The 15,234-nt window shown below is 38.0% G+C and overlaps 1 protein-coding gene across 1 annotated transcript in view; it reads right to left on the bottom strand.

The window, feature by feature from the left end:
- The window catches only part of SLC4A4 (solute carrier family 4 member 4), a 350,025-nt gene that overhangs the window by 319,836 nt on the left and 14,955 nt on the right, over positions 1-15,234 (bottom strand). The window contains exon 3 of the mRNA XM_017879095.1: positions 9,692-9,871. Within this exon, the coding sequence (XP_017734584.1) occupies positions 9,692-9,871 (180 nt within the window). The remainder of the gene's footprint in view (positions 1-9,691; positions 9,872-15,234) is intronic.

Below are 15,234 nucleotides of genomic sequence, written 5' to 3' on the forward strand. Positions count from 1 at the left end.
AAAATACAGAAATCAGAGACATATTTAAAACTCAATTGTTATTTAAAAATAAATATATTCTCCAGGTTGTTTTTTCTTCTTATACATTGCCCTGATTTCTTTTTCATCTGTACTTGTATGAGTCTTTTACTAAATTAAAGGTTCCCTACTCCCACTCAGTCACTAAAGACAGCACCTTCGCTCCATCTGCCAAAAGAGGAAAGCACCTTGGCCACTTCTTCCTATACACAAAAATGTACAAAGAACATCCTGAAATTTATCCTATTGTATTCACTGCTTAAATGTTTTACTAATGTCAGAAAGAATCATAAAATAATAGGATAAAAGAGGCTTAAGGAAAATGTAGTATAGACAGATTTCCAAAGTCAGTTTCACGAAGAGCAAAAAATCTATAAAGCTTCCAAGTTTGGCTGGAGCATGCAAACAATAGCACAGAAAACTTTCCTAAAGCCACACATCCATACTTTTCAAAAACTTTGGTTAGCATTTCATCTAACTGAAGTGGCCACTGGAATGCCAGCTACCTATCTTCAGTCTTTCTTAACCAGAGTATCTTTTGCTCAAAATCTATATTTAGGAATTAGAGGAGCAAGGGAGAGTATTAGCTGTGTCTATGTGTGAACATCGGTAAAAAATAATCTAAAATCTTTCTGAAGGTTTTTTGCCCATTTGCTTGGTTGTTTTGTTTGTGGCATTCAGCAGTGTCACAAGAAGTAACAAAGTACAATTAGACAAATAATTGACTTAGGATTTTAGAGTTGCTCATGCGTGTGTTCTGGATACTGGGTGAATCTGCAGTAAATTTCTAGTTATAGCAATTGCTATTTCCATACCTTGGTAACAGAAATTGCCCTATTTTCTGAGGAAAACAACTTCAGCTTTGAACGAACACAGCTAGCTAGACAGCCTACATGTTTATTGTACATTTGCATCCAGAAGTCATATTTTCCATTACACTTAAATTATTCCTACCCAAAGTCTCATAAATGAAGTAGAATCAGTTAAATATAATTGCTCTATCTTGTGGTCTTCGTGGCAAAATTTTGGTAACTGAGAAAAGATAATTTTGCTACAGATTGTTGAATCACAATACCATCACCATCAGGAGTAGTTTCTAAGTAAGGATATCAGGTGCAACATAGTTTTTTAAATAATAGAATTCTGCTAATTGGCAAATAGCAAAAGAATAAAACATTCCAGTGATGCTCTTGTTTCAGAATCAGTAAATAATAATCCTGACAAGGGTGCTAAAGTCATCTTATTTCATCTCTGAAAGCAACATGGACCTTCATCTGTATATCTATCCCAGATACACATATAGTACCAACTCTTAAAGTTCTCTATTTAAAAAAAAGCTCCACAAACAGCCTCGGTGACACATTCAGTAATTAACAAATATCACTGTCATAAGTAACCTCTTTTATGCTCTGTCCTCATTCAATACAGAGGAATATGAACCCTAAATAAATAATCGTAAACAAAGGCAGGCTTATTCCAATTCAGAAAGCTATACAGTTCTTTAGAGAAATGTCGTCTTATAATATTTTGCATTCCAACACTTAACTGCATGTTTTCATGCATTTTAATATTTTAACATATTTCCCATGAGAAAAAAAGTACACACAGGTAGCACTTTCATCTCTGTTTTAAAAACATGGACAATTTCTATTTTAATTCTGTACAAATTAGTTATTGCAAATTGTAGAACTACAGCATTAAAAAAAATGACTTTTCCTGGTATTCTCTCTTCTTATTTCACCATGATTCAACTCACTCTATTGGACAGTTCTTTGGTTATTTATATTTTAATCACATTTCAGGAACGATTTAGGCTGGAGGGACAGCATTTTCTTAACCAAGATAGTTGTAAATTTTCTTGGATAGATCAGATTATTTTAACCCAATGGGTAATTTCTGGGCATTTTATTTACCTATCCATTCAACAAATATGCTATCGCAGAACATGATTCAAAAGAAGTATGTGATACTGCCTCTGCCTTTGGGTCTCTAATGATAATACTGAAGAGATGACATACACCTGAATGACAGAGGAGGTAAGTCACCACTTGAAGCATTACAGATCTAAGTATCTGATTGTGTAATGTAGATAATACTTGCTGCAAGAGTTCAAAAACTGGGGAAGTCATTAGGAATTGCATAAAAATGAACTTAAAGTGGCCTTGCGGAGACAGAATACACCTATATTTTTCATTAAACTACATAAAATATTGAAAGTAGCAGAGGAAACTTTGTTACATTGTCGCTTTACTCATTACTTTAAGTAATGATGAGCAATAGAAGGGTTTTTTGTTTGTTTGTTATTTAATTAAGGAGAGACTATAGAACTAATATTTTAGATGTCTGGCAGCCTTGTCTGAAATAGCTCCCTTCTATTTCAAGGATGAACTTAAGGCTGAAATTCCAAATAAGAAGTATTGCCTCAGGAATTCAAAGGAAGTGGCAGACACAAGAGAAACTCTGAAGGAAAAACCAACAGGACTCAGTGCATGGCTGGCTATGGAAGAAAAAGAACAGAGAAGGATAAAGGATAACTGGGATCTTGATTCTACATTAACCACTAAAATGGAGACTCCTTGCTCACAACACCTCTATAAAAGTGATGAAAAGTCAAGTAAGACTCCTATCCATGGGAAAGTTATTAGAAGAGCCTAACATTCCTGCCTCCAGATTGTGGTCATGGAAGAATTCCGGAGAATTTATTTATAGAGTAGGCCCATGGTCCCTCACCCCAACTACTTCTGCATTTATGAGTTCACGCTCATAAAGCACTGAATTTAAATCCCTGGTATTAAGAACCCTTGTCCTTTAAGAATTATTTCCTTCTATATGAAAAATTTCCTAAATAGAATACTATTTCAAGAAGACTCTTGCCAATATCTTTCATTTTTTCAGTGCATTCAAATCACACACACATACTCACACAAACTCACAAATACACATTCAGGCTTCCTGCCTTGTAAATGGATGAACCCCAAACCACAGGATGTGACCTGCCTTCCTCTTAGGTGGTAACTCCTGTGGCAGACAGTCATTTATACCCCAGTTACTTCACTAAAGTAAATTTCACACCTTAAATTCCACACACTATTCTGGTTTTCCCCCATTTTCCACCCTAAGTCACAATCTCTTTTTAGCCCTGAGTACCCCAGCACCTGGAGTACACTAGAACCCTTTGAGGCCTCCTGAACTCATGAGTCACTATAAATAGCAACAACATCAACTCTCCCATGACACGTGTAAACACACTATTCATAACATCTCGTGGCATGATAACATGGAATAACTATTAGAATAGAATAGCCAGTGGCAACAAGAAATGAATAGTGTAAAATGTGGCATTTGAAGGGCACTTCAAGGTGACTTCAAGAAAGCTGCATTTCAGAAACTCAAGGCTCTCTAAGAGACGTATGCAGTTAACTGGCTAAAGAAGCAGAAGCACCATGACACAGTCCTCTTGTATTCATCAGCATCGCAGAGGAATAAACAACAATTATTTGTACCACACAAAACACAACATTGTTGAGCCAACCCATTGCCACCAAAAACACAAGTATGCCAAATATTTTTCCTTTCTGCACAACACTGCCTCTAAATTGCTGACTTGTCCCACCCAACAGCCCTTCTTAACCAGATTAATTTCACAAAGAAACACAAAGAAAGGGCCAGAAAGAGATCCTTCTTATAAAAGAGAGAACAGCCTATTTGATTCCAGGCGTCCAGAACGGGGTATTACAACTGCCGACTAAATTCAAGGACACCCTTGGTACACCAAGCCAATTGCTGGTGGCAGTCTTCCACACCAAAGAGCAGCACAAGAGACAGCACCTCTGCCCCTTGAAGTCCTTGCTCCCTTGGTCCTCTCACCTGCCAGCCAACATCCAGACTGACACTCGCTGGCAAGATAAGAGACTGAATTCAGGTTGCTTCTCCCAAATACGCCATTGGGAGCCAAGAGCCAAGCCGACAGCTAAAGCAAAAGAATAGCTAGTGAGAATTTGTGGCAGAAAAGACCAGAAGAGCTTAAAGATTAGTGGTTATTGTTTACAAGGAATTAAGCTCTGCAGAGTTTTAGCCTAAAGTTTTTGGCATTACCTGTGTATGATGGATAGGAAAAGATGAGCTTGAAGAAGGCAATCATAGTAACTCAAAATAATAACTGCTAACCATTATTGCTGACTGTATGCAGCGCTCACTTCATGTTCAGAATACTATGATTAAAATCGATCATCCCCTTTTTACATATGAGGAAACTAGAGCACAAAGAAGTTAAGTAAATAACCAAGGTTACACTGCTGGTATGAACTGGGATTTTCAAACTCAAATAATCTGGCTCAAATGTGCACTCTTAACCGCTCTGATATGCTCCCTTTCCAGTAAAATCACAATCCAAGTGTCCCTTCTGAAAAGGCAAACTGTATGTTTTAAATTATTTTTTAATATAAAAAAATTTTGTACTCAGACCTAAAGACAAAGTACTTCCTCTTACTTATATAAGGTGAAAAATAGAGAAGAGGATGAAAGAGATGGTATAGTTTTATGTGTTTGTGTTTTGTTTTGTTTTTTTAAACTGGGACAGGTCTACCTCATTTTCACACATTTCCAAAGCCTTTTCTCCTATATATAGATCGATTTTTGAGAATGCCAATGGCATGTAGAAAATTAAAGAAACCTTACTTTATGGTATCTAAATTAAGGATCTTTCCTGAAAACATTTTAAAAATCAAGAAAAAGTACAAATGTACCCAGAAGTATGAGGTCAGGTTGGGAGGGGCGTGCACTGGGAAAAGGGGAAGTCAAATGACACAACACCAAATATTCTTGGCTCTTGTGAAAAGCTACTCTGTTCATTTACCCGGAAGCACCAAACAAAAGCAGCTGCCCATTTCTCTGTTTCAGTTTCCTGAATATAACTGGATCACCCACTAGCATCCATTGTCCCAGGCTCACAGAACAATGTTCACTAGCATAAATCCGTCGGTTCTGGTACATATCCAAAAAGCTAAAAAAGAATACCACAAGACTGAATGAGTGTCTGTATGGACATACCTAGCACTATGATTCCACAACGGGCAAGACCTGTGTGTGAGGTAGTTAGCACCTCCAAGCATGAATACATGTTCACGCTTGTCAAGAAACATCTCACACATCAGATCAAAATGCTGAACAGGATGTTCTGTTTGTAGCTTTGTTTCCTACCATCTTACACATCTTCAGGATCTCTACAGTCACAAAGTAGCCTGTGATGCCCCCATAAGTATCCCTGGACGCTAACAAAATGTGAGGCACAGAGGCCAAAACCATCTAGGCTGGGAAGGTGTGCTGTGTGTCCAAACCTATCTCAGCCAGGACCACCTTCCCACCCACTTTTTGGGCAACCCTCAGACGATGGCAGTTGCTAACTTAGAAAAAAAAAATGCACAGTGGAGGAGGCAAAAGGATTATTTTTAAGAAAGAGCACAATCTAACTTTTCTCTCAACCACCCACTCCACACCACCTCCTCATTCCCTTGTCTCTCCTGCTTGTTCTTCCATTTCGCTTCCCTTCCCCAGCTTCTCTCTCCCCATGGCTCCGTGCACCACGCTCTCACACACGTTTCCTTCTCTGTGTCCCCAGCTGGGACACCAGCTCTGACGCCACACTGGGAATAGCAGCTGTGAAAGGACTTGGAGCTGCTGCTGAGCTCAGAGGGGGATATGAAGCTAGCTCGCTTCCTCCTCAGAGCTCCAAATGTGTAAAAATCAAACATTTATTTTTTAGAAACCCGGTCTTGACACCAAAGCCATGAAGAAAATAGAAAGCGTTAGGTTATAAACTAAATGAACCTGTTAATTATGCCATCTTCTTAATGTGCCTAATACTGGAAGAGATTTCGTTTACTTCTTAAAAATGCCCTTTCATGTTTTTGTAGAGACAAGGTCTCACTACATTGCCACGGAGAAAGCACAGCAGCTATTCACAGTGGTAATCATGGAGTATTACAGTTTTGAACTCCTGGGCTCTGATGATCCTCCCACCTCAGCCTCTGGAGTAGCTGCGACTATAGGCATGTGCCACGGTGCCAGCTCATGCCACCTTAATATGGTTTCCGAAGGGGGGCTGCCTGAGTTCTCTGTGGAATAGTGAGCATTTTTAAGTGTATATGAAAACTTCATGTGCCTTGCAGTTCAGTTTCATCCATCACCTGTGGTTAACAAGCAGCTCCACACACTCAGGAATTACCTACCCAGACCAAAATCCCACTTTGGCAATAGACAAAATAATGAGGCACTTTCCAAAGTGGGATAATTAAAAGTGAAGACAAGATTTTATGTGTCAAGGGAGAAAGGCAAGGCAGGGAAACATAAACACGATGTGCCAGGCTTAAAAACAAGAAAATCAGCTGGATCTCTATCTAGTATATAAGAAATATTTAGACCAATAAAAGCAATGCTTACATCTTTCTCTGTAGTAATTCATTCACTCAGTTACTCCTCAATAAACATATATCAAGCACATACTATGTGCCAGGCATTGTGCGGCGCCAAAGACAACAAAGTGAACTAGACAACCTGATCTTTGTTTTCATGGAGCTTACAATCTAGCATCAGCTCAAGACAAACCTGTAGGCTCTCAAAAATCATGTGTTAAAACATATATTCTGAAGGAAACATAAGGCATTGAGAAAGAATAATGAAGGGGAATCTGCACTAGAGAGAGTAGTAAGGAAAGGACTCTCTGAAGAGGTAAAATGTAAAAGCCAGAACATAAAGGAACAGAAAAGCCAACCAGGACAAGAATGGGCTGACCATTTTAGGAAGACAAGTTTGCATGAGCAAAGGCCCTGAGGCAGAAAAGGTTTTACCACCAAGGAACTACAACATCAATGGATCTGGAGTAAAGTGAGCAAGGAGAGAATGGCACATCACAGGACTGGGCTATGATGCCCAATTGAAGTTTCATTCTTAGGACAATGGGAAGTTTTCAGCAGAGGAAGGACATGGTCCAATTTATACTTTATGATGATCAATTGTGCTTCTCTATGAAGACATACTTGAAAAGCAGAGACTGTTACAGTGTCTATGCAAGACGTGATGATTCCCTAGACAAAAATGTAACAGCAAAACTGAAAAGGAACAGACAAATTCAGATCTATTTTAAATGCTGAACCAACAGAAATCATTGAAGGATTGCATATGGGGGTAAAAGCAAGGAAAGAATCAAAGATGACTCCCATCAAGTTACTATTTATATGTGGGTTATTTAGTTTTTGTTTTTCTCAGAAGTATAAGCATCACATCATGCACTGCCAGACACATGTGGGAATCTTGTCTATGGGACATGATATGTCTATGGACATAAGCAACTCAAACACCATAGGTCACAGAACAACATAAATTGTTATGTGGCTGTTCCTGAGAGACAATAATAGTATACTAGGCAAGTATTTCATTAAGTCAGTTTTCCCACAAGAATTTTGTCATTATGTTGGTGCCAGAGCCCCACGGCTTCCCCCAAAATCGTGGGGTTAAATGTCTTTCTATGTCTAGGTGCAAACACTCTGACTTTTAAACAGAACTGTACCAAATAATTAACTACCAATCCATCAAAGCAGCTGAGGATATACAGCAGTTTCTAAGAGGACTTTCGTGTTAAATTGGATAACTCACATCAAATATGCCAAAGGCCTATTAGTGTATAACTTATTGATCAGCAGAAACAAAACTATAAAATGCACATTTATAAACAATTTTTTACGATCATTGAACAATTTAGTCCTTAACAACTGTCTCTCCATAGGATCCCTTCAGAAAGCCAGTATACAACATAATGCAGTATTCCCCAGGAAGACACCTCTGAGGGGAAAAGAATGGATTGCCTTGTTTATTTTACATGCTGTATTCAAACTGGGCCCCAAATGCACAGAATGCAACAGTATTCTGTAGTTGATACACATGGGGTCTCAGCATCTTCTTGATCTGTTCATTCCTTATGACCTATCTGAGTGCTGCTGGCACTGTTTCCACTGCCCTTCTCAAAAGCTGATAAATAATTTTAATCTCAAAATTCCTGGGCCCATTTGTCTAAGTAAGCACCTCTTTACTTTTTAACATTTATAGTGATAATGCACTCTTGTTCTTAAACTGAAGAATGAAAGACAAGTTATAAAAGACACAGAGAGAGGGAGAGAAAGAGAGAGAGAGAGAGAATGAGAAAGAGAGAGCAGACAATCACATGCACAATGGACAGAACACTTGACACTGGCTCAGGCCTTGACAGAGAGATACAGAGTAAATTGAGATAAACGGTAGTCATTTATTTGGAAAAGAATGTTATCTTTTGTTCCTCCAGACTATTAACTATGCCATGTTTATGTGCATTTGAAAGACTTTTCTCAAAACAGACTCCACTACGTTAATTGATATATAAAGGATCCCTTTCAGACAGACTTTCCCCCAGTACTTCAGTGAAAAGTACATAACTTGAGTCTCCTGCCTTCTGGTCCTTCAAAGTCTTAAATTTATTTCAATGTGTTTAATTTCGATTTCGTGATCCATCTCAAGCTCTCCTCCGAGCTTTTGTCTTTAATTCGATGGTCCACCTGTATTGCTCCTCTCAGCACCGCACTTCTCCAGCTTCCTAAGCCACCTGCTCAGTTCCAACGGTGAGACTATAAAAAATTCACATCACTATGCCTCACACCCAATTTAATTTAACTCTGTAAATTCACTTTTCAACACCCTTGAGCTGTTCATTCTAATTTGGCCTGTCATCACCTGCAATGACTGAACCCGATCTTTATCTGTGCCATCCATAATGCATTTTATTGCAGGGTCCATATTTCTGCAACTGTAGCAAAGACATGAAGAATGTATAGAGCTCTGCCAACATGAAAAGCTGTCACTGTGTAACTCCTGTTGGGGAATCTTCCAAAATTGGCATGTGTTTCTACTGCACATATTCATTCTCAGTTCAGCCACAATATTTGGCCCATGTAGCCAAATATTCTCCACATTAAAGAAACAAAAAGCAACATACATATACACCTAAACACACAGCCTATCCTATCACTCGAATCCAAGGGTGTTCTTTGACCTCCTGTTGTTCTGCTCTTAGTAACACTTTTATCCAATGTATGACATCTAATACATTCAACATCTTAATAACTGTGTCACTCTACAGACCTCTCTTACAGGATGATTTTCCACAATTCCTATTTAAATCACTGACCTGGCTCACAACCTGGTTAAATGTCACCTGTAATGCTGACATTTGGAAAGATATGTAAATATATAGACATACACTCTCACCTTCACCTACTGTCTCAATAGAAGCTATTTCTAAGCACAAATAATGCAAAAAATTCTTTAAGTCTTCCAGTTACTGTTTATTGATATAGTTAAATAAATACCATCTGCAACACAACCCTATTAATATTACACACAAAAATGTAGAATACACAGCTATGCCTGAACTTTGTCAGGCCTTTTCTGATCAACTCAGAATCTTACCAGATGACCTCCTAGATCAACCTGCCGGTACAAGCAAAGCATCTCCACAGACATTATCCTTTAGAACAGACCATCTCAGTATTACAGTGGCCCTCCCCTTTAGCCACAGGATTCAAAAAGATGTCCTTCTCAAAGATGTGGGAGTGAGACAGAGAGAGGCACCAACGCTCAGAGTACTCACTGAGAGGTTTTAGGATGCTGCTGCTGGATTCATCAGCATTTTCAATATCTGATTTGTCAGAGTAGTTCTCAGAGATTCTCTCCTTTTCCTTCTTTTCTTTGTGGCCTGCCTTTCTCTTGTGACGTCTCCTTCTCCTGTAACTCTTCGGCACATGGACTCCGATGTAAATGGTATGGTGGCCTAAGGAAGGTACACGAATCACCAGTCAGTTCAAACCACATTCTGTACTGCAGATAAATTGCATAAGATGCACAGATCAGAAGAAAATGTCTATAAATTCAACATTACCATCCTATATTTAACAAACTCCAGAAAAATAAAATTTCCTCCCAATTTTCAATTAGCTTCAGTATAATACAAGCTAGTGGTTGACACCAGGACTCTGTGAGAGCCTACTCTAATTCTGCCCAGATAGACTACTTTTGTTTAGGAAAACCAAGGAATATCAAACTGGAAATCAGGAATCCTTCATGTTGGTCATACCTCTGCCATCAATTAGCTGTCTGACCTTAAGCATGTATCTCTTAACCACTCTGGGCCTCAACTTCATCATTTCTAGAAGGAAAGACTTAAACTGGGTAGTCCCTAGAGGCCCCTCCAGTTTCAACCTTACATGAGTCTATGATTGTACTGGGTAGGGTTAGTGCCTGCTGGAAAAGGAGCTGCTGGCGCTGCAAAAACAAAGATTTAACTTAAAGTTCAAAAAGTCATTTTGCAAGGGGTAAGGCTTTACATTAAAACTTTTTTTTTTTACCTAATCAGCAAAATAGAGACTTAGAACTGGGACAAACTGAGAAAAATAAGACATACTTGGAGAAAAGATTTTAGAAATACTCAAACGTTCACACTAGGAAACAGCTAAAATGAATGTCAGCTACAGTGCCATTCTCATTTTCTTTTTTCGTTTCCAAAAGTTTCTAAAACTGGTTGTTGCAATGATAAAATAAACCGAGCCCAGCAAAAATTGCCTTGAAGAGAAGGGCATGAGGAAAAAAGATTGTGAAATGCTTTCAGCTCTCTAGATGGAAGGAGCTGCAAAACTGACAAGTGGTATTATTTTTACAAAATCTAATAAGACAAAAAAGAAAGAAACTCAAAGTTCCACATCATTTTTTTAAATTGGAAAACTTCTACTTTCACTTTAAATACAGTGTAACTTCTGTATTTTAGGGACTACCATTTCAGAAATAATGCGAACACTTTTTTTCTGAACTGCAAATTAGATTACATTTTCTCATTTATGGGTTTTATTTCCCATTTCTGGAAATATTCCTTGATGACAACTTTGCAATGCCACAGCCAATATCACATACCTACATCCAAATACATGTACATACAGTATGTATGATACAAACTGTCACGAACTACTTTCCACAGTAACCTACGGGGTATATCTAAAAACACCATAATTGGCAGGGGTGTTTCCTTAAATTGGCAGGCTTAAAAGAATTATATGCTCCTTCAGGAAAGATATTCCAGCTAAGCAATGCAGAACCGAAGTGAATGGGTTAGTATTCAAAAGAAGACATCAGATGCTTGAATGAAGTTGGAGGCATCTTTACATAAAGCAAGACCTTCTTCCCAACACACACGCAGCAACTCAGCTACTACAAAACACAGTGAAATTCTCCCCACAGAATGTGTGCCAGTGAGAAATGTATCATGTCTAACCATTTGCAAGTAAATGGTTCTCATGGGAAAACTATATTATACTAGGAAGTAGGAAATGTCTCAGAAACAATGTGAATTAAGAAACAGTGTCAATTGTTTCCTGTGCTCCAGTTACTGAGGGAGTCCTGAAGTTTTATCTCAACTCTCAACAATGTAAGTGAGCAAAGCCAACCAATTGCTTCAATAAATCAAACACAAAATGCTTGGTTGTTTTCAAGAAAACACACACAAATTAAGAGGTTGGAAAATTTTTTTTAACCTGTCACATTAAATATTTTCTATTCACCTTATTAAATAGGGCAAATAAGCAAAAAACGGTAATGAAACTACATTGCCATATTGATGTTATATAGAAAGATTTTTTAAATTATATTTACCCAAATCTGCATAGTACATTTGATCAAATCATTCAATTGACAGTCTATATGGTGGATAAGATGCTAAGGTAAGATTTCTGGCTAGGAAGTGTCATCGTTGTCAATCTAATGAAAGAGTTAGGCCAGTTCAGAGAGTGAGCCACCAAACCCTGGAGAGAAATGCACTTGACTTTTTGGAGCCTACTTTGAGTTGCAGTAAGTGGTGCCATTTTGTTCGCATTGTGATGATAGGCATCCTCTCAGCAGCAGATTCGGTCTATCCCCATTTCCTCCAATGCCTCCTTCTTGGTTTTCCCTGTGCACTTCCATACAGGTGTGGGAACTTTCAGAATTGACACTGTGCTATGGAGTGCTATGGTGCCCAGATGCCAAGCAGAAATGTGGTTCCTCTCAAGACATGCCACATTTTAGGCATTTAAAAATCAGCTTTATTGGGGTGTAATTTATAAACAATAAAATCCACTCATTTTAACGATACAGAGTCAATGATTTTAGTATATTTATAGAGTTGTGCAACGATCGTCATAATCCAATTTTAGAACATTTCCACCAGTCCAAAAAGATCCCTCACACCCATTTGCAGTCACTCTCTGTTCCCACTCCTGTCTAATGCAACCACTCTTGACCATTTTTTAACACTCTTAGTGATGGCCTCTGCGAAGTTACCATTCTCTGGTACTCACATGGCAATGAACTTTTTGTAGACATCCTAGCACAATAAAATACAATATTCCCTGGATGAGGAAGATACTGCCTTCCCACAACTGGCAGAGGAAATCATGCGCCTGAGCTGAGCAATTCAAAACTTAAAGCATCCTCAAAGCATCCTCCTCCTCCTCTCACACATGATTGGCAACTAAATTTTCCTTTCTGTCTTGTGTTCAGGAAGAGGAGAAGGAACATGGTTCCATGGGTAAGCAAACCTTGACAGGCTCAGCGACAGCACTTGCTGCTTCATCAGTTACTTCTCAACCTCTCTCACTTCAGCTTCCTTGCCTATGAGAAGAGAGCAAGGTAGCCTTGCTTTGGTGGATAGCGTAATATAGACATGCTGTCTCAAAGGGACAATCAAATACTTAATAAGCTATATGTGCCAAGTAGCCAAAATACCAAAAGTAAAATGAGCTGCAATGGAAGCTTTCTCACTGCCCCCACAGAATACCTGTCATCATGATCAATAGAAGCAGCATTACTGTTGAAAATATGCTATGATTGATGAGAATATCATATGTGGATCTCAGTATTTATTTTCATTAAAATCTCTTTATCTGTTTCAGGGATATGTCATGAAGACTGATGACTATTTTTAAAATTATAACTGATAAAATGACTGCAAGCTCTTAGGGAAGTCACAAAGTTGAGGGTATAGTATTGTTTTACATGTACTATAGACAAGCTTTCCAACCCAGCAAGGGACTATAAAACGGTAAGACCATGAAAGAAAGAGGGATAGTTACCTGCTTCTTATACAGAAGTTTTTAGGCTAAAAAAAAATTCTCTGCTAGAAAACTCAGGAAATACTGCTTCCGATGATAATGTAAAAAGGAGGTGTGGAAAAAATTTTAAGAGCTATAATGTATAAGGAAGAAGTGATTGTTTTAAACTATATCAAAATAAATGTTACATGCTTGCTACTGAAACTTCATGAAGTAAAACTACTGGAATCTACACTTGACAGTGTTCATTTAGGTGTGCAGTCGAAGAGTATTCAGTCCTTGATTTGGCAGTGGCTTCAGTATCATGTGTTCAAATAAATACCCTGCATGCCTTTCTCTGACAGATGGTGCAAGTTCCCAACAAACTCTAAATATCTTAGGAATATCTCCCAATCCATACCACAGCCAGTACTACTGGAAAGAAAACATGGCTTTCCTGGGTATCGCTGAATGTCAGAAATGATCACTACGTGATTCTTGTTTCTTCCCATCCTTACATGCTCCACCCCAGTTGCAAGTAGGAAGTACTATGATGCTAAATTATCCCAATTCCTGAAATATTTCTAACCTAACTTCATACTTCTCATAGTTGCTATAATGTTTTCTGGCAAAGAGAAAACTTACACTTAGTAACTCTGGAGCCATTCAAATTAAGATGGCTTTCACAGATACACATTTTGCTACCAAGGATGATTTAACACTTTGAAGTATGAAAACCTTCAAGCCAGAAAAGGGTTTTAAATCAGCCAAACTACAAATTCTATAGCTGAGTGGATGGTTAACAACATATGCCTCTATATGTAAGACAGATCTATTAGCTCCTTCCTGGGAAACATGTTGCTGTGTTTACTGTACATACAGATGATAGCAACTATTTAGTGAATGCTTACAAGCATGCCAGGCACTGCAAGGTGTTTTATATCTACCAACTAATGCAATCCTGCTCCTATCCCCATTGTACAGGTGCAAAAACCACAGTTAGAGGAAGTCAACGACATTATAATCAGTTAACTTTTTATGAAGTGTTATCTTCATAAAACCCCACAGGAGAAATATGTCTCTGCTCTCAGTATCAAGACTAGTTGAGTGCTTCATCACTACTTTGATGGTGTGTTCTGTGAAACATATTATGTTTATATCATAAACGTAATAACTTATTATGTCTCCTTCCTCATTGGCTGCTAAAAGAAGAATAGACACATTTTAGACAAACCTGTAGTGAGTATATATAGTTTCATGACATGCATTTTACACACTAACCTCACTCTTCCAACTTTTCAACACTTACTTTCCCTTCACCCTAAACCTTTTTGGAATAAGGTAGTATATAATTTTTTAACCTGATATATCAGTACTGTACTCTATCTAAAGGATCACCAAAGGACAGGTAAAATCTTTACCCAGAAGTCTACCTTTCCCCACCTCCCACCACCCATCCCCTATATCCAGCCTCTTACATACATCTCTAAATAAACACTGAGGGATATTCCAAATTTGATTTATAGCCACACTCTTACTGTTTCAGCTGAATTTCTGTTCTCTCCAGTTCAAAGCAAAGATTCTACAACATGCAGTATTTTATATACTTCTTTCAGAACTAATCAGCAATATTCCCAAAATATGAGTTAAATATTGCCTTTCCTGGCTTATCTAACATAACCTGGTCTTCTGCCAAGATGCCCAAAACATGTTGAAGCTATTGCCAAGAAGAATGTAGGAAGAGCATAATTAAGAGATTTATTATTTTTTTAATTAAGAAAAGAAAAAATGTAGAGAGGCGGAGACCTTGGATGAGTGACAGATTATAGAAAGATTCTGCAAAGACTTTATTTGTTAGACCAAAAAAAAAAATTCTCAATTAAAAGTATATGCATAAGAAAACTTAAACCAAACCATAGTATCAAGTCCAGGCACAGTGGACACTGTGTGATTGGCACTTTTATTTAATAATAAATAGACAAGTATGTATAATCCTAAACACTTTAATAAAATACAAGTAATTTTTTTTTTTTTTTTTTTGAGACAGAGTCTTGCTCTGTTGCCCAGGCTGGGGGGCCGG

Source organism: Rhinopithecus bieti, unplaced genomic scaffold (assembly GCF_001698545.2).
Source record: "Rhinopithecus bieti isolate Rb0 unplaced genomic scaffold, ASM169854v2 scaffold_905, whole genome shotgun sequence".
Lineage (NCBI taxonomy): Eukaryota > Metazoa > Chordata > Mammalia > Primates > Cercopithecidae > Rhinopithecus > Rhinopithecus bieti.